Source organism: Anthonomus grandis, chromosome 8, assembly GCF_022605725.1.
Source record: "Anthonomus grandis grandis chromosome 8, icAntGran1.3, whole genome shotgun sequence".
Taxonomy (NCBI): Eukaryota; Metazoa; Arthropoda; class Insecta; order Coleoptera; family Curculionidae; genus Anthonomus; species Anthonomus grandis.
The window spans coordinates 10,119,569-10,140,730 of NC_065553.1; the positions used below are offsets into that span (position 1 = coordinate 10,119,569).

The following is a 21,162-nucleotide window of genomic DNA, read 5'->3' on the forward strand; positions in this document are numbered from 1 at the left end:
CGTAAACTCGTCGCGATGTGTTTTCAAATATTATATGGACAAGTTGGGTAATACAACAGATCCACACACAAACTTCATTATAGATGCTAATTATTTTAAAATCAAATTGTGTTTAAGCTATTCTTGAGTTAGCTTTAGATGTTAAGGCACAAAAGTCACTAGGACGCAGAGAGAAAGATAAAACTAAAAAAATACTGAAAAATATCATCCTTTCTGTACAAGTGGTCACGCCAATATAATTTTCAGATTATAATGCCCAAAATCCCAATCCGTGTGGGCCTAACAATATCAGATTATATGGCTGCATTGGTCTACCTATTAAGGTAAATGCATTAAACGATGATACCCAATTAGTCAATCTGTTACACAATTATTAACAGCTTCTGAATAGATTTCAAACCAAAGGTAGGTCGATATTAAAAATTAATGAAGGTTTGTTAAATCGAAAAATTGATTTAACAAAGATTGCATTTCAATGGGTTCTTCTAATGGGAAGTAGAGAGTATAATTGAATTTTATTTTTGGAAAGGTTTTAGGCCTATTAAATTTAAAATTACAGCTCTTAAAATTAAAAAAATATCAGTTGTTATTCTTTGCCCAAAGAAGTAAGGGATTTTCAATGTACCAAGCAAATTGTTAGTCTATTTAAAAAAAAAATAAATTGTAAAAGTAGTGCTCAAAAAAATAGACATTCTAGCAAATAACTTTTTTCAAAATATAAAATTTATGTCGAAAATTTCATCAATTATTTTATTTTTCGTCAATTATTTGCTGAGTCATATTAGTTAAATATTAACAAACTCAACCCTTTAAAACAAACCCGCATTCTTATAATACTAGAAATTGCATTGCACTGGCAACTCCTACCGTACACATGCCCTCTAAAAATGTTATAAGGCTTTCAAAATCCAAAAAAAAGAAAAATTAAAAAGTCTGTTTTAAACTTGGAAAACCTTGAAAAAGTGGCCGTTTTTTTTTTAAATCTAACAAATCAAAAGCAGAAGTCGTCCTTACTTACTTAACTAAAATATAAACTCTCTCACTTCTAATGGAAAAAAATCTTATCTTTTATAATTCAATCCTTTAGTTTTTTTTTTAATAATTTTTTTGTGTTTTTTATGTTTTTTTTTTAAATTATTAACACCTACGCACAGATCTGTAGTCTAAGGGCTTAAATTTTAGATGTTTATTGGCTGTTGGTATCTGAAACATTCTTTAACTTTGTTTAATTATTTTACATTATATTGTATTATTTATCAAAAACTGTACTTTGGCAATAAATATATTTTTACATTTACATATAACTTGATGGTCAAAAATTCACTTTTTTGTTATTTAGAATCGAATAATTTCATAAAAACTTTGAAACCAGGATTAAGTGCCATCAGTATTTGTACTTTTTTATGTTGTTTTTGCTTTTGAATGCACATATATCCGACTTATTGTTCATTACCAAGCAACCTATATCAGATTATGATTTTCTAAGGAATAATATAATATAAAAAAACCCATCTACCTAAAATAGTAATAAAATTATAGCAATTATAAATTACAAACTTTGATGCATATGACACAAATCGGGTTAAAATTTTTTTTTACACTTCCGTGTTGCTAGTAATGGCATTTCTTATTTTAAAAAAAAGAAAAAATTAAAACTTCATGACTGTTAACGTTGCTCTGTAAAACTGCAAATCTTAATTTTTTTTAATACGTTAAGTTGCTACAATATTAAATTCAAAGAGCACAATTTTCAAATAAAAAAAAAATTAAATAATTTCACAAGAGAAGGGTATATGTATAGTGATCGCAGAACTTCACTGTCTATCGAAAGAAGTAACAATATACTGTCCTAATGTCTCATTAAATATAAGAAAGTTATGGCAGTTTTTGGTGAAACCAGAAGTAGCAAAAGTAATTAATCGATTGCGATGTCTAATCCCTAATTTAACGTGTTTACCAAGAAACCAAATTTTGGAGGTCCAACTACTTGCGTATGACACACAATCATAGAAAGGTCATATAATAAATAGATCTGTTAATTTGCATGACTCTTTGCATTTTCGAAACAACAAAATTTACTACTACTGTATCACTGTGTTCTACAATAAATTAGTTAACTAAACAAGTAATTTACTGGTATCTGCAATTTAAATACAAATATTTATCGTAAAAATTGCATGTTGACATTGCATCTTCTTAAAAAAATAATGAAGCATTCATGCTAAATATATACATTTAATTAGTCTAATGATTAAATTTGCGTTAATTTTAACATACAACTAAGGACATAAAATAGTGCCTTATACACAGTACGTGTATAACTATAAACCAGTGATATGTAGTGTATATTTATTATGGATAGCTCAATTGTTGCGGATCTAAGGGAAAAAATTAATTTCATAAAACCTTATTATAAGTAATTATTGCATTTTATTTTTTTTTCTGAATAAAACTAAATAGTATAAGTCAAAAGTCAATAGTAAAATTAATTACTAGAATTCAAATTAACAATTTACCTCCCAGTTACAAATGCAGATTAGATTTTCTTTTAATTGTATTTTCAATTTAAAGGATTAGATCTTCTTTGGTGTGAACTGCGGCTTCGTATACACATTTCCTTTTTATCCCTTCCAAAAACTTAATGGCCCAATTCACTATAATCAATTTAGCGCATTAATTTATGATTCCTGTACCAAATATTATTTTTAAAATTTATTGTGAATAAAACGATCCCTAGGTTTTCCTGCGGAAATTCCTACAAGTAAACAATCGTTAGGAGTATGACGTCACGTCGGCTATAATGCCTATGTAGAACTGTCACTCGTCACTTTCCATAAACATCTTTTAGATTCATTGTGCATATGAAGAATTTCCAAACAAATCTTCTGACGTCGCTACTCTTGGTATTTATTGTATCTAGTATATCACAAGAGACGTAGCGTAACACTTCGTTGTATTTATTTTTTTTATTTTAGTCGTTTTTTTTAAGTTTAATTTTGTCGCAATAATTATTCTTGATGATTTTTTAACGAAGACTTTTCTTAATAATGGTTCGGTCGCTTTCACTTTAAATGGCTTGCAGTTCTTTGTATTTTTATCTGGGTTTCTGCAAAAATTATTAGGCTCTTCTTCCATTGGCTTTATTAAGCGTTTAGGATGTTGTGGGTTCAAGAAAATATCTGCGATGTCCTTACAGCTCAGCGCCTTTTCATCTCTTCCACTTGGGTATCCAATCACAAAGAAATCTGAATCTTGCCAGATAATTCTGCTTGATAATCAGTGTAAAATAAAAAATTACAGACCAAAAAGTCATGTTTATGGTTCTTTATTCCGTAAAGCAAGATAGATAATATAAAAATGCGAGAGGAAAAAATTCATAAACTTTTCGGCGACAATTAATTTTGAATATTCATCAATCAATTATAATCAGAAATTTTACTGTAATGTAAAAATTAATTCCTTAGGTTCTTTATTATCAGTTGATCTGATGACGAAGAATTTAGGTGGAATGTGTTTTACTTCTGAATGAGAGAGTATGCCTGCGACAACTGACCATACAGAGGATCCACGAAGCCCACCTGATAGGTGGAACTAACGTCAAAAAGTTTAAATGGAATAGTGGGTCGAGTTATACCTTGTTTGAAAGGTCTTTCGATTCTTCTTACGGTTATACTTCTCAAACTATTGACTATTTTAACATATAATACAGTTTTTTGGAAAACCTGTATTAAGTGTTGGGTTTTTTGAAAAAGTGTATTAAATCGCATTTCTTTGTCAGACTATTAATTTATAACAATCATACATAAACACTAGTTCAACAAATGCTGAAAATGGCCACTGTTAACGTCCATGCAATAATACAGATTTTGTTCAAATCGACATTTAGGAGGAAAAAAATAAGAATGTCAAAATAAATGTCACTTGGAGGTCAGTTCAAGAGTTTATCGTGTTAAACAAAGTAATAGTCAAAATAGTTTATACCCTATAAGAGAGAATAGAGATAGTGGAGTTATTTTTTGCTAACAATCAAAATGCATTACGAACACCGGAACTTTTCAACGAACGTGAAGAAAACGTGCAAAGAAAGTATGTCATAGAACTAATTACAAAATTCAGGGAAACAGGATCGGTGGTCAATAAAAAAAGGAATGTTGAGAAACCGGTAAGGAACGAAGCTGTAGAGGTTGCGGTTTTGGATCCTATTAATCACTCGACATTTAGTTTCTGTATCTGGGATGAATCGGGGTAGTATACAAGGGATTCTAAAAACTCATGATTTCCACCGCTATAAATTAAAGCTGGTACATAAACTGATGAAAGAGCATTAAATATTACCAATATGTGTTTAACATTTGTTTCTCAGATGAATGTTCGTTTTTCTTAAACGACACTCTAAACCATTATAATCGCCGTTATTGGTCCAACCACCATTCACACATTTATCACGATGCACTCATATTCCCACAAATTAAACGTTTGGTGTGGCATTTATGGCGATCATATTGGACCCTTTTTTATACCCGATAATCTTATGGACCTCAGGTTATTACAAGATGCTATCGATCCGGCAATAACGAATAATATTGAAATTGACAATAACAATCAATACGTGGTGATGTTTCAGCAGGATGGTGCGCCTCCTCATTAGGTAATAGCTGTCCGCAATTATTTAAATGAGAACTATCCGGATCACTGGATTGGACGGGAGGCTCTGTTGAATGGCCCGCTCTTTCACCTCTGGATTTTTTCTGTGGGGTCATCTAAAAAGTAAAATCTATGCTATCCAAACAGCTTCAATAGAAGAATTGTGCAGAACGATTACATTTGAATGCCAACAGATAACTCCTGATATGCTACGAAATGTGCGACATCGATTTGAACAAAATCTGTCTTATTGCATGGAGGTTAACGGTGGCCATTTTCAGCATTTGTTTGATTAGTGTTTATGTATATTAGTTTGTTAAAGAATTGCGATTATTTTCCAAAAAACTGAATTAAATGTTAAAATAGTCAATACATTGAGAACCGCTGAAGTAAAATCATTTAAACTATAAGGTATAGCTGTAAAGAGAATCGAAAGACCTTTCAAATAAAAATTCATTTAAAAATTTTTGAGGTTAGTTCTACCATGGCTAAAGGATGACAGATGGGGGTGGTATTATACTCTGAAAATGTTTCCCCCTGGTAATCTAAATTGATGTGTCCGACTGTTTACTTTTTGAGATCTTTACGAGCCGAGTTTAGCCACCCTGTATATAGATATCTTTCGCTTTGCTGTTGGTCATGCCCCTCAGCATTTTTAAAACAGATGGGGATTCAGGACTTGGAGCTGTATAGTTATTGTGAATGAATCTGGATATGGCTTGAGAGCCATAAATAATATCCCAAATTACTTTTGGTTTGTTCGTATTATTAAATAATAAATATTTATTCAGCTCAACCGGCTTACTAAATCACTAAATTTGTTGGACATTTTTATTTTGTTTTCTGGTTAGAAATTCTGGAGTAGTTTTTGAAAAATGTCTTTTGCTTTTTGCGATTTTGACCCTCTTTTCCACGATCCATGGATTAGTTTTTTTTTGTCACATTGATAAATTTTATTAGAAAAATTGGTATAATTGTGTAGTAATTTAATAAGCTATTTTATTAAAACGTCAAACAATAATCTTAAATTCTAAGAAAAGCCCAATAACGCTATCGGCGCATTGTTATCAGATATGGTTCGTCTAAAAACGAAAAGTTCATCAATACGGCCAAAAAAAATTACAAGTGCAATATCTAAAAACCGGACCACTGTGTACACATAGATAAGGCACACCAGCTCGGCGGGGCCAATCTAGAGAGCAACTTTGGTTATTACACAAAAATATGAAAGCCGAAAAATCAAGGCCTTCTTGAAATCGACGTTCGGGCCGTGCTGTACTACAGTTGTTATGTGTGCGATTGTTTCGACAAAACGACGACTACGACGACGTTGCTCGTTGTTTTTTTCCTCAGACGCCCGTTTCGATGGGGCCAAAGGCGACTTTTCGACAGCGCGAACGATGTGGGGCAGGGGGGCGCGCCTGCGTGCGCCTCAAGGCGATATTTCGAAATTATGTACTTTTTTTTTATACGATATAATTGTTACGACGCACTACACTTTTGTATAAAGGCCGTTTTCGCATGAACTATTTTCGTCCATGAGTCACGTGCTCGCGAATGTCTATGGTGATAAAATGATATTTTTTCGTTAAGTGGCCTTTGTTTGATTAACGCATTGTCGATACCTGCCTGGAGGTAAAATATCCGACGTGTACTTCCATTTATGGTCTGAGAATTTTCAAATGATTTGAAATTTAATATCTAACTATTTTTCGTTATTGAAAGAACTCGTCCATTACCTCAAAGAGTACGTAGGTCTCTTTACAAAAGAGAAGAGAAAAAATAAAAAATAAAAACCCTAAGTCTCGGTCTTAAAATATTTTTTATGTCTGAAAGGTTACATGTTTCGCTTAAAATAAAGCATCATTGGAACTTCAGATTTTAACGGCGGTTCTGGAATTAACGTTAAATATTGAAGTTTATAATTACCTGGAGTAAGAAATCAAATAGTAATACTATTATTTTTAGCAATCGCCAAAATCTACTCTTCTGGCGATAGTTTGTCAACGCCCATAACGAACTAAAACTAGAGTAAAAAAATTAAATTGTGATTAATTTTCAGTCTACAAGAGCATCCTCTAGAAGTATGTCAATCATTACTAATTTGTCAAAGGTTAAAAAAAACTCACAAGAACCAAGGACCTATAATGCATCGCCACGCTGGCCATAGGAAATACCATATAATTTATGATATTTATAAATTCAAATATTGGCTTCCCTGTATATTTTACAGAAAAACTGTATAAGACTTTTAAGGTGCGAGTAAGATAATCCACCATAATAAGCGATTTAGAATTCATTTGAAAAGAAAAACTGAAAACTAAAATATGAAATAACCAGCCAAATTATCAAAAAGTTATGTCAGAGTGTTGTCATCTATTTATTTAGTGGTCAGTATGAATTATTATTATACTAATCAAGAGAAAATAACTAGGATTAAGTGGGAAATAGTTTTCGAAAAGTCTCCGATGCATTTCTAAGTCAAGTTTCTATTTGAAATAACAGTGCAGAATAGTGTTAATAACTTTGAGATTAAAGGTATAGTAATTAGTAAATGCAAATGCTCAAAGCAAAACAATAATGATGGCAGATCTGGCGAAATTATTGAAGAAGTTTTAGGAAAAGATCATAGTACAGTATTTCGCAAACTAAAAAAATGAAAATACCGTTCCTTTAAATATCAAAAACATCAGGAACTAAGGGATGGCGATGAAATCCGAAGAGCAGATTTCTGATTCTTGAACTGGGCGAACCAACCACAAGGATTTTTTACGAAATGTTTGTTTTATGGACGAATGCACCTTTACCTTAAATAATGAGCCAAGAATTCAGAATTTTCGTTACTGGGAGAAGACGAACACAGATAGGCTCTTACTAGTACCCTCAAAAGGTAAATGTTTGGGCGAGTGTTTTTGGTCATAAGATAATTGGACCTTTTTTTTGGAAAAACATTTGGGAGGAGACACATTTTGGAAACTTTTAAAAAATCAAATTGGATCAGCATTCGAATAAGTTGCACCGGAAAATGAGATTTGGTTTCAAATGGATGGCTATCCTGCGCACAATTCACAGCAAGCCAGGAAATATCTTCTGTTATATGGGATTTCCTATGGCCAGTTTGGCGATGCACACGGTATAATTAGAATTGATCAACTTTCGTATTTTTTTGAGCGTTATATATTTTTATTATAACTTGTCTGGGGGCAGCTCTGAAAATCGTTGTGTAGTATAAATCCGATAGCCCCAATTACATTAAATTTTACACATAAACCTACATGCCTCTAGTTTTATTTTGTCTTGACGGTTACATACACCGTTTCAACCCGATTCTCTAATTATTAATACTGTGGACGTGTTGAGTTTTGGTCTATAGTTCACATTCAGAACAAAAACAGGTCTTTTCTGTTTCTATAAAGAAAAGCAGAAATGTCAATCTCAGACATCTAATTTGTATTATGTGGACTGTATAGTTCGAATGTAGGCGTTTTGACTCTTATGGGTCTGATGATTGTGTCTAATTAGCGAAAAATGTCACCATCTATTTTTTCTAATACTTATTTGAATTCAACATTTTCTGAGATTACTGTTACAGATTTACAATGTGTCTTTATTTAATTCCCTGTTCATTTTATAAAAGTCAACAATACTAGCTTTTTCTTAGAAAATTTGGGCGTGATTTATAACCAGAGATAAAATTAATAGTTCATATCGTCTATTATTTTAAAGGTGCTATTGAGTACTTCAAAGAGCCACACTTAATTCTATATTTTACAATGACGCATGAATAAAAATTGAAAGGTGGAATTTCTCATATTTTAAGTTATCCAGCTTTACATATATGTAAAATACCTAAAAACTCACCCCCCCTAGAAAATAGACTTTTTTTGATTTATATATAGTTTAAGATCAAGAAACATGATTTACTTGTAGGTGTTTGACCCCTTCTTGTCTCAACTTTGTTCAACAAAAGTTCTGATGTTCCACTGCTATTAAATGAAAATAATTGAAGTTTTTAAGGGGAGAACATGAAATATTATGAAAATATAAAAATAATATTTATTATTATTTTTAGGCATATATTTTCTAGGTGTTTTCTCGTTTTATATCTTATTTACACATTTAATTTAGTTTTAAAATTTAAATTAATAAAAGCTATAAAATATGTCAATACAAAATAATAACTTTTAGTATTATTATTATAGTTATTATTTATTCTATTCGACAACTTTTGTCAAAATCAACTTATTTCGGTAGAATTTCTTGTAGAAATGACTAAATAGTAAAATTTTGCGGGCAAAATGAGAGCGACGAGTACTGCCCTTCTATGTGAAAACCTAAAAGTTTCTTCCTCCTTTTTTGAATTAAGTTGATTTTGACAAAAAAAAACAATATCCATATTTCTTTTTGACAAGAGATTTCTTTTTTAGTAGGTCACATTCCATTTTCACATTGAAAAAAATTAGGGTAGGTCACAGCATGTTCTCAGTGGCTTTGCATGTTCAAAAAAATATTGCTCTTTAGATAATATATTTATGTAATTATCAAAAATACATACATAGTAATGGAGGTGGTAATTTGGCTAATATTATTATTGATAAGTAAATAAGAACCGCTCTATGAACGATATCCCTCCCTGATCAGCTGACGCAATTAATCTATGGCAGAGTAGGTCACGTTTCGCTTATAAGACACAATTCTACAGGTATTAAGAATTAAAAAACACCTAATTTGTATCTATTATACAGTCTACTATAGTTGACATCTAGGTGTGTTTTGACTCATAGATCTGAGGATGCTTTCCAATAAGTGAAACATGTCACCTTTTCTTTAATACTTATTTAATATTTTGAAAATACATCGAAATCTTTAGGCGTGTTTGATAACGCCATTCCAGGTAAATTTTTGATGAGTCAATGACATGTCCCTTCTTTAGGCGTTTATAATGGCTTAATAGTTTTCGAGATTGCAATACATGCATTACTAATTTTGTAAAATAGAAAAGTGCTTAAGAAATAATTAAAGTTAAAAATCTTTTAAAGAACTGAACTTTTTTCTTTGTTATCTGCTGCCCTATTTGATGATATAGTAAGAAAAAGTTTAAATATGTAAAAAATCTAGTTTTGGGTCAACAGATATTTAAAATGATTTATGGCGCAATTTGTCCCTGTGAAAAAGGTCCCTAGCCACGTAAAAGTTAAACTTAGAAGAAAATTATTGATCCAAACAGTATTTAAAAAACTATGACATAGAAAATAGGTGAAAAAATCGAATTCTCATTTATATATTCCTATCTTAATTCAAATTCAAAAATATTATTGTCTAACAGGAATCTAATCGTACTCACTAAGACAATATATCAAAATAATAATCATATATAAAAATATAACTAACAGGTAATCATAAAATATGTTCAAGAAGAAAAAAAAATATATAAGAAGCATATTAACTAAATAGGTTTACGATATTATTTGACAATAATTTTTTTAAATGACATTAAAGAGATCGACATCCAGACTCAAATGGACCAAGTTAAACCAAGAGCATGCTCTGTATAAAGGCTCTTTCTTTGCTAAATTTGTGCTATGTGCTTGTAAGTAAAAAAGCTTTTGTTTTCTAGTATTGATGTAAGGCACAACAAAGTGTAGAGCTGCTAGCAATTCCGGGCAGTTAATACGACCATTACACAATTTAAACAGAAAAAGCAAACCTGCACAAATGGTTTCCCGATGAAGGGAAAGCATATTGAATCTGCTGTGTAACAAGTGCTGATCGTATTCTTGTTCCGGATAAATTCCATCAGTTTTAAAAGCGATATGTTTCAGAAATTTACGGTGAACAAATTCAAGTCTAACAATGTGAATAGTATATAGTAGTTTGGATACCAGAGTGGAGCCGCATAAAGTAATCGCGATTTTATTAGGGAATTAAATAAGATGATTCTACTTGATATACTAGTGAAGTCTGATGTAGCTCTTATAATAAAACCAAGAGATTTTAAAGATGACTATGATATTATCGATATGATTACAAAAATTAAGCTTCTTGTCAATAGTGACGCCCAAATCACGAACATAATCACAGAAAGAATAACCATTGTACCATTTAATGTAAAGTTGAAGCTAATTTCATTTTTTAGCAAAGAATGGACATCTTTTTACACTTATAGAAGCCTATTAATCTTGCACCAGTTATGGATTGTATTAATATAATTTTGGAGAAGCAAACAGTCATCCGATATAATGAATATCTTTAGGTCGTCAGCAAACAAAAGACTATTGCTTAAAATGTTAACAGATATGTCATTGATAAAAATGGAAAACAAAAAAGGAGCATACTCTACAAATTGGTGTCTATCCGCCAGATAGGAAGCAAAAAATTGTACAAGATTAGAATAAAAACCAAGCCTGATATGTTTCTGAGCAAGAAATCCATGGTCCATCTTATCAAAGGCTTTGGCAAAGTCCGTGTAAATTACGTCTAGTTGACATTTATTATTTGTAGCCTCATATGCAGTCTGAAGAAATGATGTTAGGTTAGTTACTGTAAATCTGGATTGAAAGAAACCATGCTGGATTGGTAAAATTAAATCTTTTACTTGGTGAAAGAGGCATACAGGCAAATTTCAAAGACCTTAGAGAAGTTTGATAGTATGGAAATTGGACGATAGTTTTCCACCACATTTTTTCTGCCGATTTAAAGATGGGACAAATTTAGGCAAATTTACAATATTTAGGAAAGGTGCTTGCACAAAAAGATAAGTTAAAAATACCACCATCAAAACCAGAAGTTTCTTTGTTTTTAACTTTTTTAAGAGCATTTAGCACATCTGCATGATTCAGTTTTGAAACTGTTAAATTTTGAGAAAAGACATCATCATTAAATAAACTAGGGGCGGGTAGAGATCGATTAAAAACATTACCAAAAAAGTCGGCAAATGCATTGATATTGTTAAAACTCATTGACCCATGGCCAATTCTAGACGTTCTTCGCCTTTCCTGTATAAATTTCCAAAATGTTTTTGGGTCTTTTTTAAATATATTTCTCAGTATTGACTATATTTATAATCTTTATAAGCTAAATCGATATTTGATTTAATGGTGGATTTTGTTTTTTTCCATCTATTATGTAGCCTAGATTTTTTTTAGGTCTTTTACAATTAATCTGAAAATTAGAAAAGGATTGAAATTATATTTTCCGGGTATAATTAGATACATTACGGATGTAAAATACTATTTCTTGGCGATCCAAACACTATTTAAAAAATGAAACGATGATATAGAAAATAGGTGGAAAAATCGAATTCTCATTTATATATCCCTATCTCAATCTGAAAATTAGAAGAGGATAGGAATAAAAAGATGTTTTTCGGGTATAATTGGACACATTACGGGTGAAAAACATTATTTCCTAGCGATCTAAACACTATTTAAAAAATGAAACGATGATATAGAAAATAGGTGGAAAAATCGAATTCTCATTTATATATCCCTATCTCAATCTGAAAATTAGAAGGGGATAGGAATAAAATGATGTTTTTCGGATATAATTAGACACATTACGGGTGAAAAACATTATTTTCTGGCGATCTAAACACTATTTAAAAAATGAAACAATGATATAGACAATAGGTGGAAAAATCGAATTCTCATTTATATATCCCTATCTCAATCTGAAAATTAGAAGAGTATAGGAATAAAATGATGTTTTTCGAGTATAATTAGATACATTACGGGTGAAAAACATTATTTCTTGGCGACCCAAACACTATTTAAAAAATGAAACGATGATATAGACAATAGGTGGAAAAATCGAATTCTCATTTATATATCCCTATCTCAATTTGAAAATTAGAAGAGGATAGGAATAAAATAATGTTTTTCGGGTATAATTAGACACATTACGGGTGAAAAACATTATTTCTTGGCGGCCCAAACACTATTTAAAAAATGAAACAATAATATAGACAATAGGTGGAAAAATCGAATTCTCATTTATATATCCCTATCTCAATCTGAAAATTAGAAGAGGATAGGAATAAAATGATGTTTTTCGAGTATAATTAGATACATTACGGGTGAAAAACATTATTTCTTGGCGACCCAAACACTATTTAAAAAATGAAACGATGATATAGACAATAGGTGGAAAAATCGAATTCTCATTTATATATCCCTATCTCAATTTGAAAATTAGAAGAGGATAGGAATAAAATAATGTTTTTCGGGTATAATTAGACACATTACGGGTGAAAAACATTATTTCTTGGCGGCCCAAACACTATTTAAAAAATGAAACAATAATATAGACAATAGGTGGAAAAATCGAATTCTCATTTATATATCCCTATCTCAATCTGAAAATTAGAAGAGTATAGGAATAAAATGATGTTTTTCGAGTATAATTAGATACATTACGGGTGAAAAACATTATTTCTTGGCGACCCAAACACTATTTAAAAAATGAAACGATGATATAGACAATAGGTGGAAAAATCGAATTCTCATTTATATATCCCTATCTCAATTTGAAAATTAGAAGAGGATAGGAATAAAATAATGTTTTTCGGGTATAATTAGACACATTACGGGTGAAAAACATTATTTCTTGGCGGCCCAAACACTATTTAAAAAATGAAACAATAATATAGACAATAGGTGGAAAAATCGAATTCTCATTTATATATCCCTATCTCAATCTGAAAATTAGAAGAGGATAGGAATAAAATGATGTTTTTCGAGTATAATTAGATACATTACGGGTGAAAAACATTATTTCTTGGCGACCCAAACACTATTTAAAAAATGAAACGATGATATAGACAATAGGTGGAAAAATCGAATTCTCATTTATATATCCCTATCTCAATTTGAAAATTAGAAGAGGATAGGAATAAAATAATGTTTTTCGGGTACAATTAGACACATTACGGGTGAAAAACATTATTTCTTGGCGGCCCAAACACTATTTAAAAAATGAAACAATAATATAGACAATAGGTGGAAAAATCGAATTCTCATTTATATATCCCTATCTCAATCTGAAAATTACAAGAGGATATAAATAAAATGATGTTTTTCGGGTATAATTAGACACATTTCGGGATAAAAACACTATTTCCTGGCGATCCAAAGACTATTTTAAAAATGAAATGATGATATAGAACATAGGGGGAAAATCGAATTCTCATTTATGTATCCTTATATCTCCATCTAAAAATTAGAAGAGGAAGGGACTGTAACTCCCTGTATAGAATGAGACCTTTAAAAAATTTATTAGAGCCGCAAATCGTTGCCAAAAATGTATTTTGAACCGCTCTATAAACGCTCTCCCTCCCCCTCCCGAATCAGCTGACGCAATTCGCCCGTACTAGAGTAGGCCACGCGCTAGACAAAAGGCAATCGTAATCGCATTTAAAACAAAAGAAAAAAGGCAGTGCGCGTTTAGCGAAATTGCGGTTCGCGCAACCCATCATCTATTTGTTTAAAACAATTAATTTATCGTCGCCGCTACGTGGAAATCCACCTGCGACCGACGACGAACGTCGTCAGGAAAAACGGGCATTAAATAAAACGCAACGAAAACCTGTTTTCCACGTGCCGCGAGTAGCGCTTACAAGGCCGTTGCGACCGTGTGACCTACATTTTAAGGTCGCGCGACTTTTTTTCCACGTCTAAAAACCGATCTTCTTCTTTCGACTCCACAAGTGCACCATTTCCAAGAAGTGAGGTTAGCAATCCTTGTTTTGTTTTGGTCTGTCAGTCCGTTTGTTTTTCCGCGACGAACACTGATATTTTTCAATTTTCTTTTTACGTCAACTACGTGGCGAAAAATGGGCACATCCCGATCTAGGTGTGAGTCAGATGCGGCGCGCGTGACGTTACGTTGCTAGGGCACTATGTTACTCGGACTTTTCGCACTGTTTCACAATTTAAAATATTTTTTCCACGGTTTTTCTTACCTGATACTTTTTTGGCGGGTATTAGTTTTCCGGTGCGGGATACGTACGCCAGTCCCGCGCTGCGCAGGTGCTTTTGAAGTTTCCTCTTCGACTTGGGAATGCCTTTTTGGTCGGTCATACTTTGCGATTCTGGGGACGATGGTTGTTGTTGCTGCGATACGAGGACCGACATGTTTTCACTGTCGCACGAGTGTGGCGCTACTGACTGCCGCTTCAATAGTTCAATTTGACGGAAAGCCTTCGCGCTAACCCGAGTGCGTCGCGATATAGCGACGTTGGCAAATCTATTACTTCGCTTTTCGTGGATTAAGTTTTTTTTGTCGTATTGTACAGAGTGGCCAGATAAGAATGCAAAGTGCTGTATTTTGGAAACTATCCGTCGTAGAGACTTGCGGTAAAAAATTTTATGACTAAAGTGGCCAAAAGAATAGGTACTGTGGAAAATATTTTTAGATTTCCAAGATGGTCGACAGGGGGGCCTAACCGCCATATTAAACTTTTTAAGTGATTTTTCACTGAAATCTACTCAGTAAATGTTACGAAAAAATATATGCTTTTTAAAGCTCAGCTTTAGTCGAGTAATTTTAAAACCTTGAAAAAAGACAAATAAATAACAATACATATCGGTGTAATATTGTCTTATTAAAATTAATTGATAACTAAATATTCTTTCTTCGATACTTTAGGCTATTAATAAGATATCGAAATACGGTTTTCACTGGCCTATTTAGCTATCGTTTCACTACATTTTTATGGAAAAAAAGTCATATTATTGCGTTTAATTTTTTAGAAAATTTTGCAACTTTCTGTTAATAGATCAAAAAACGCGCTCTAGCTGCATTACTAAGAACTAGACATATCACAGATAAGACGGATTTGATGGAGCAATAAATGTTTTTTCCAACGAGACCAAGTTTGTTAAAATCCGTTCAGTCGTTTAGGAGTTACAGCTGTTAATTAAAAAAAACATTGAATTATCCCCCACCAATTTATTTTAATAGATACGTCACAAAGTGTTAAACAAAAATTACTCGAGTAGAGCTCAGCTTTAAAAAGCATATATTTTTTCGTAACATTTACTGGGCAGATTTCAGTGAAAAATCACTTAAAAGGTTTAAGATGGCAATTACGCCTCCTGGCGACCATCTTGGAAATCTAAAAATATTTTCCACAATATTCTTTTGGCAACTTTAGTTATAAAATTTTTTACCGCAAGTCTCTACGACGAATAGTTTCCAAAATACAGCACTTGCATTTTTATCTGGCCACCCTGTACAAAAGTTCTTCGTACGCTCTCATTAAATATTATGAAAATCCATTCATTTAGTTTATTAAGATACGGAATTATGCAAAAAATTACTTGGAAATTAGGTCATGGAAGCAAAAGAATCAGCCTGAATCACGAACTTAATAAATATACCTGGACTGCTAATGCATATGGCCACAATCCCACAATATCCAAAAAATGACCACTGCCTGGTGGCCGCCATTTTTATAGTGGTTGTCACAGAACACAAATATATAGAGAAGGCATACAAACTGATAGAAATTATTCTGACAAATCAGCTAGCGTCCTCTCGTTTGGCAACGGAAACTGTTCTAACTAACTTGACAGTTTGACGTGCCTAATTGGACCAATCAAAATGGGAAAAAGGAGTTAGGCGGGAAATCAATTTCATTTAATCTGACAATCTTATCATTTAATCGTAATATCTAAAGCAAACGCCTATTCAAAAAGGTTACTCAAAGAAAAGGGCCTTTTTGATTAGGTGTTGATATTGATCTGAACAAAAATAAAACTTTTCAGCTTTATTTTACATGTCTAAATGAGTTAATTTACTGCAATAATCTACGACAGTGTACGACATATCACCAATTGAACAAATGGAAATAAAACAATGTTTTTCTTTAATACATTTATTATTTAATTTTCCTGAAAAAAAAATACCTAAAATGATATACATAATATACAATAATTTATTGTAACAGACATTATATAAATTAGAATTAATCTAAAAATGTTTAGAAGTATTTTGTTAGCACTGAACTACCCTAATTTTAAACAGATTAGAAAAGGTTGTCAAAATTTTTGTGCTATTTTCTCATCATACATCTAAAAGCATTATTATTAGGTTAATAATATCCTTATTTAATATGTACCTGTATCTGTTTCCCAAAGAAAAATTAAACAGATTTTAAATATTAATTTTTAAAATTAATTAAAAATTCAATAGCAGAGTATTACCGAAAGAAACAATATAATCCATCTACAAAACAAAATAAACTCTTTAAAAATGAAAACAACTTTTTAGTAAAAACATATATCACTTACATAGTATACATTTGTTGGTCTCTTATAATACTAACAACATATCTTGGAACTATAATATTAATAAAAACTTAATTCGAGGACGGATGTTTACATAAAATAAAAAGAAACTCTTAAAAAAACACAAGTTGTAAAAAAAACATTGTAGTGTAAAGCCAGCAGTATCAGCATTATTAAAATTTGTGATAATTTATTATATACATTTAAAATATACATACTCTTACATCAAGGAAATTTTCAGGAAAATTTTAAATAAATTTTTAATTGTTGAATAGAAAATAAGAGGCCAGACATTTTGTAATATGTATTTATAATAATCAAGTAAAAAATTAAATACTTGAAAAGTGAAACTTTTTCATTGAAATTAACTGAATTTGATTTTATTAAAGACTAAAGATTGACAATACAAAAACATAATAGTAATAAATAAAATCAGATTTTCTTACCAGAAACCTGGAATTGCTTGCTGCAAATCAATTAAAACATTACTCCCAATATTGAAAGAGAACTTTTTAGAAAATAAGTCATGAATTTAAAATAACATCTTTAAAACAAATAGCAAATTCACCCACGCTTGCATTCATTAAAATGAAAAACAAACTCAAATGGTATGACAATGATAAATGATGTTCTTCAGTCAGATCAAGTCAACGTCAACAACTGTCTGTCAGCTCCTTGTCAATTTTGCCAAGCAAGATGGCCGCCATACGATTCCGATTTTCACCATACAAGCTTCATACATGTGTTTATAGTGGTTGTGTCCTTTTGATGTTGGTCACTCTGAAAATTTTTGGTGTTGCCAACAAAAAATATATTAAATAACGGTAATGAAGTTGACGACGCTGGCGTTTGACGTGTGAGTATAGCGGATTTGGAATATTTGGTTTTTGGCGATTTGTCAACGACGCTTGGGTACCTATATCGTCTGCAACAGGCGATATAGCTTCCTCCTTATTTAATACGTGAATAAAGTATCACTATCCTTATTTAAACGTATTTGGTTTTTATGATAGAATAATATATGATATAGAGTTGTTTATTTTTACTTTATAAACCCTTGCTAATTACAAACCCTCATAAAATCAACTACATTTTGATTTTCATAAATAGTTATACCTATTAATGTGGAAACACTGTACATAGAAGGAAAGTAAAAGTCGTAATAGTAAAAATAGAAAGAAAATAAAAGTGTTTTTAACTGAATTTGTTAAGTAAACACAAGCAAAAATTTAAAAAAAGATCACATCATTTTCATGGTATTAGGATTTAAAAGATTCAAGTTTAAGTTTAGATTTATAAGATTCAAGATTATCAGAATAATAAAACAAATATTTTAAAGTGCATGCATCTATCCCAAGTTAATTGAAACTTTGTCTCAGTTTAGGTGAGGATTACTTTCTGTCATAAATTTTAACGCAATTCTTAAAGAAGTACAAGAAAAATCACATATCTAACGCAACTTTTTTAACTAAATGTAACTTTCTATTTTGTATTTGTAAACATAACCTCTCAAAAGCTTTAATTGTTTTGTTTCCCTACAATTGGCACAACTAAAATTTGTCAGAGTGACCAACATCGAAAGGACACATCGTGCAAAATGGCGGCCCCCTAGTAGTGGTCATTTACTTTTCATTGAATTGGCAGTCCAGGTACATTTATTAAGTTCGTGGCCTGAATCCACATTGGTACCTAATTACGGATACGTGAGGCTATATAGAGGCTTATATCAAGTCTATCCGTAACTTTTAGTCCATCCACTAGAGATATGCGTATCTGTAAAATGACGTTATATTTTTAGTCGTATTTTTGGTGTTTACGGTTTTGCCTCATACAATTGCTTCAACTTATTTTCATGCCTTGATTTTAAAGGGATTCTCGGATCCCTTAGACGTTTTCTGGCATAAATAAATGAAATCAACATTTCGTCATATAATTTCCTGTATTTTTAACTTAAATCTTTGCCATCGCCTGTTGAGACTACAAAATAAATAAACAAATAAAACAAAGTTTAAATGAACAAAGAGAAAGTGTAACTAATAAAAGCTATAATATACACTAGAACGACACTAATTAAAAAATTGACAAAAAGATTAAATCATATCAATGAATAATAAACGTATACCTAGAGTTAAAATATTGTCCTTATTGGCGCAAAGCTCGAAGCTAGAACCCTGGTTCTCCTTCTCTGTCATATGTCATATGTACTTGGAAACATTGGTGTTCCAAATAATGTTGGCACTGACTATTAATGAAAAAACCACAATAGCCACATTTAAAATAGGTGCAACCCGGGGTCGAATCCAAACTTAATATTCCAAAGAGAATGGTACAAAATAAAAACTAGTAAAAAAAATTAGTCTGAAAACAAAGGACAAAAAAATGTTTTGGTAAAAACTCAATAATAACAATAAAAAATAAATAGCACAACGGACGCAAAAAAACGGAATACAGTTCAAATTAAACAACTTTTATCCGTGTTTTCCTTTCGGGTCTCTCATTGGCTGATAGCAATTACGTGTGTGGCTTCAGACTCAGAAACGAAAATCATATTTTTGAAGTCGCCCAGAAAAGTTAAAGCTGCACGTAATATATTTTTTTTGCATATTTAAAGATTAAATCTGATTTGAAACTTCTAAAATAAATTTAACACAAAAACTATAATTACATATAGATAAAAACTATAATTACCAAAGGAGTGTAGATTTGATTTTTTTGCAGCGTAAAAGATAAATGTTTGTAAAATAATAAATAATTTAAAAAATTACAGTAATTAGTAATAATTTTATTACACCTTCAAATTTCATGTGGGTTACACCTCTTCATCCCCTGAAAAAACGTGTGTCTTTGATATAAAATCTTTTGATATAAAATTATTACTAATTACTGTGATTTTTTAATTATTTATTATTTTACAAACATTTATCTTTTATGCTGCCAAAAAATCAAATCTACACCCCTTTTTCTTTATATGTAATTATAGTTTTTCTCTTGACTAAAGTTTAAAGTCAGATTTAATCGTTAAATATGGAAAAAAATATATTGCGTGCAGAACTTCTCTGGGCGACTGTAAAAATTTGATTTTCGTTTCTGATTCTGTTGCTAACTTCCATGATGTTGGAAATTTTTGGTGGAAATATTTTCACAAAACTAACAATGTTCGGCTAAATACCTACAACCTCGAGAGGCCTAAATTGAATTTTAAAATAAATTATTCATAAAATAAAATATTCATTAAAATAACAAGCATAATTAGCAATTTACAATAAGTAGGCTATTGTGATAAATAGGACCATTCCTCGATTATGAAAACGTGAGCACAGGTGCAAACCTGTGTGGCAAGGCCCTTTTAAAAAAAAAACGAACAATACATAAAAATCAAAGAATAAAAGTAAGTAAATAAAGTAATAGTAAACTATTAACCTGGCTTAAGGAAAACATTAAAATTTGAAGAATATTTATTAAAAATGCTGACATCTTGATACCAAATGACTAGTCAAATATACAGGTTGGTCGGAAAGTAAGAAGTAAATTGAGTATCTCGTAAATTTTTTTAAAAATTAGATTTAATAATTTTTTTTAAAATTAGACTCGTCGATTTTTTTTGGAGCATATTTTACAAAATGTTTTTTTTTTTCAAATTGCAACACAATTTTTTTATTGCATTTGTGGATTGCCCATGGAAATCTAAAAATTTTTCATGTAGCATGTGCTATACCTAGGTGCAAGCGTTTTGGAGTTATTCTCATTCAAAATTTGATACACAATTTGGAAATTGAAGAAAGGTCATGAAGAAAAGGAAAAATTAAATAATTTTTAAAACATTTTAATCCCCATAAAAAAGTCTAGAGAGATCGGGTTATCTTGGTGTCCACTCAATAACGCCGCTCCATCCAATCCATCTGTTTGGGAATGTGTCGTGCAAATAAGTTAGAACTTCCACAGCCAAATGGGAGGAAGAACCAGATGTTATGGTGTGGCCATATATGAAAGTGGCTTTTTCTAGCAGAACTGAACTTCATGATTGACTTGTTTGTTTTGAACGAGTTGAATCTAATTATCTGATTAAATGTAAATGATATAAAGCGATAACGAACGGCAAGATGAAGGGGTGTTTTAGAAAAACAAGTCGTGGATCATTAAACAAGCGTATTTAGCACCCTATGACTTTTTATAAAGTGCAAATTGTCAAAGGCTCTTCCAAAGAATACTTTTAGCATCGCTTTGACTTGTA

At 31.2% G+C, this 21,162-nt stretch overlaps 2 protein-coding genes across 4 annotated transcripts in view; one reads left to right on the forward strand and one right to left on the reverse strand.

The window, feature by feature from the left end:
• The window catches only part of LOC126739100 (uncharacterized), a 232,541-nt gene extending 217,725 nt beyond the window's left edge, over nt 1–14,816 (reverse strand). For all 3 annotated transcript variants that reach the window (XR_007661550.1, XR_007661551.1, XM_050444628.1), the window contains exon 1: nt 14,603–14,816. Coding sequence is in view for 1 of the 3 variants with exons in the window: in XM_050444628.1 (XP_050300585.1) it covers nt 14,603–14,774 (172 nt within the window). In the remaining 2 variants the exon portion in view is untranslated. The remainder of the gene's footprint in view (nt 1–14,602) is intronic.
• The window catches only part of LOC126739099 (cAMP-dependent protein kinase type I regulatory subunit), an 89,702-nt gene that overhangs the window by 22,512 nt on the left and 46,028 nt on the right, over nt 1–21,162 (forward strand). The gene's annotated exons all lie outside the window — the stretch shown is intronic.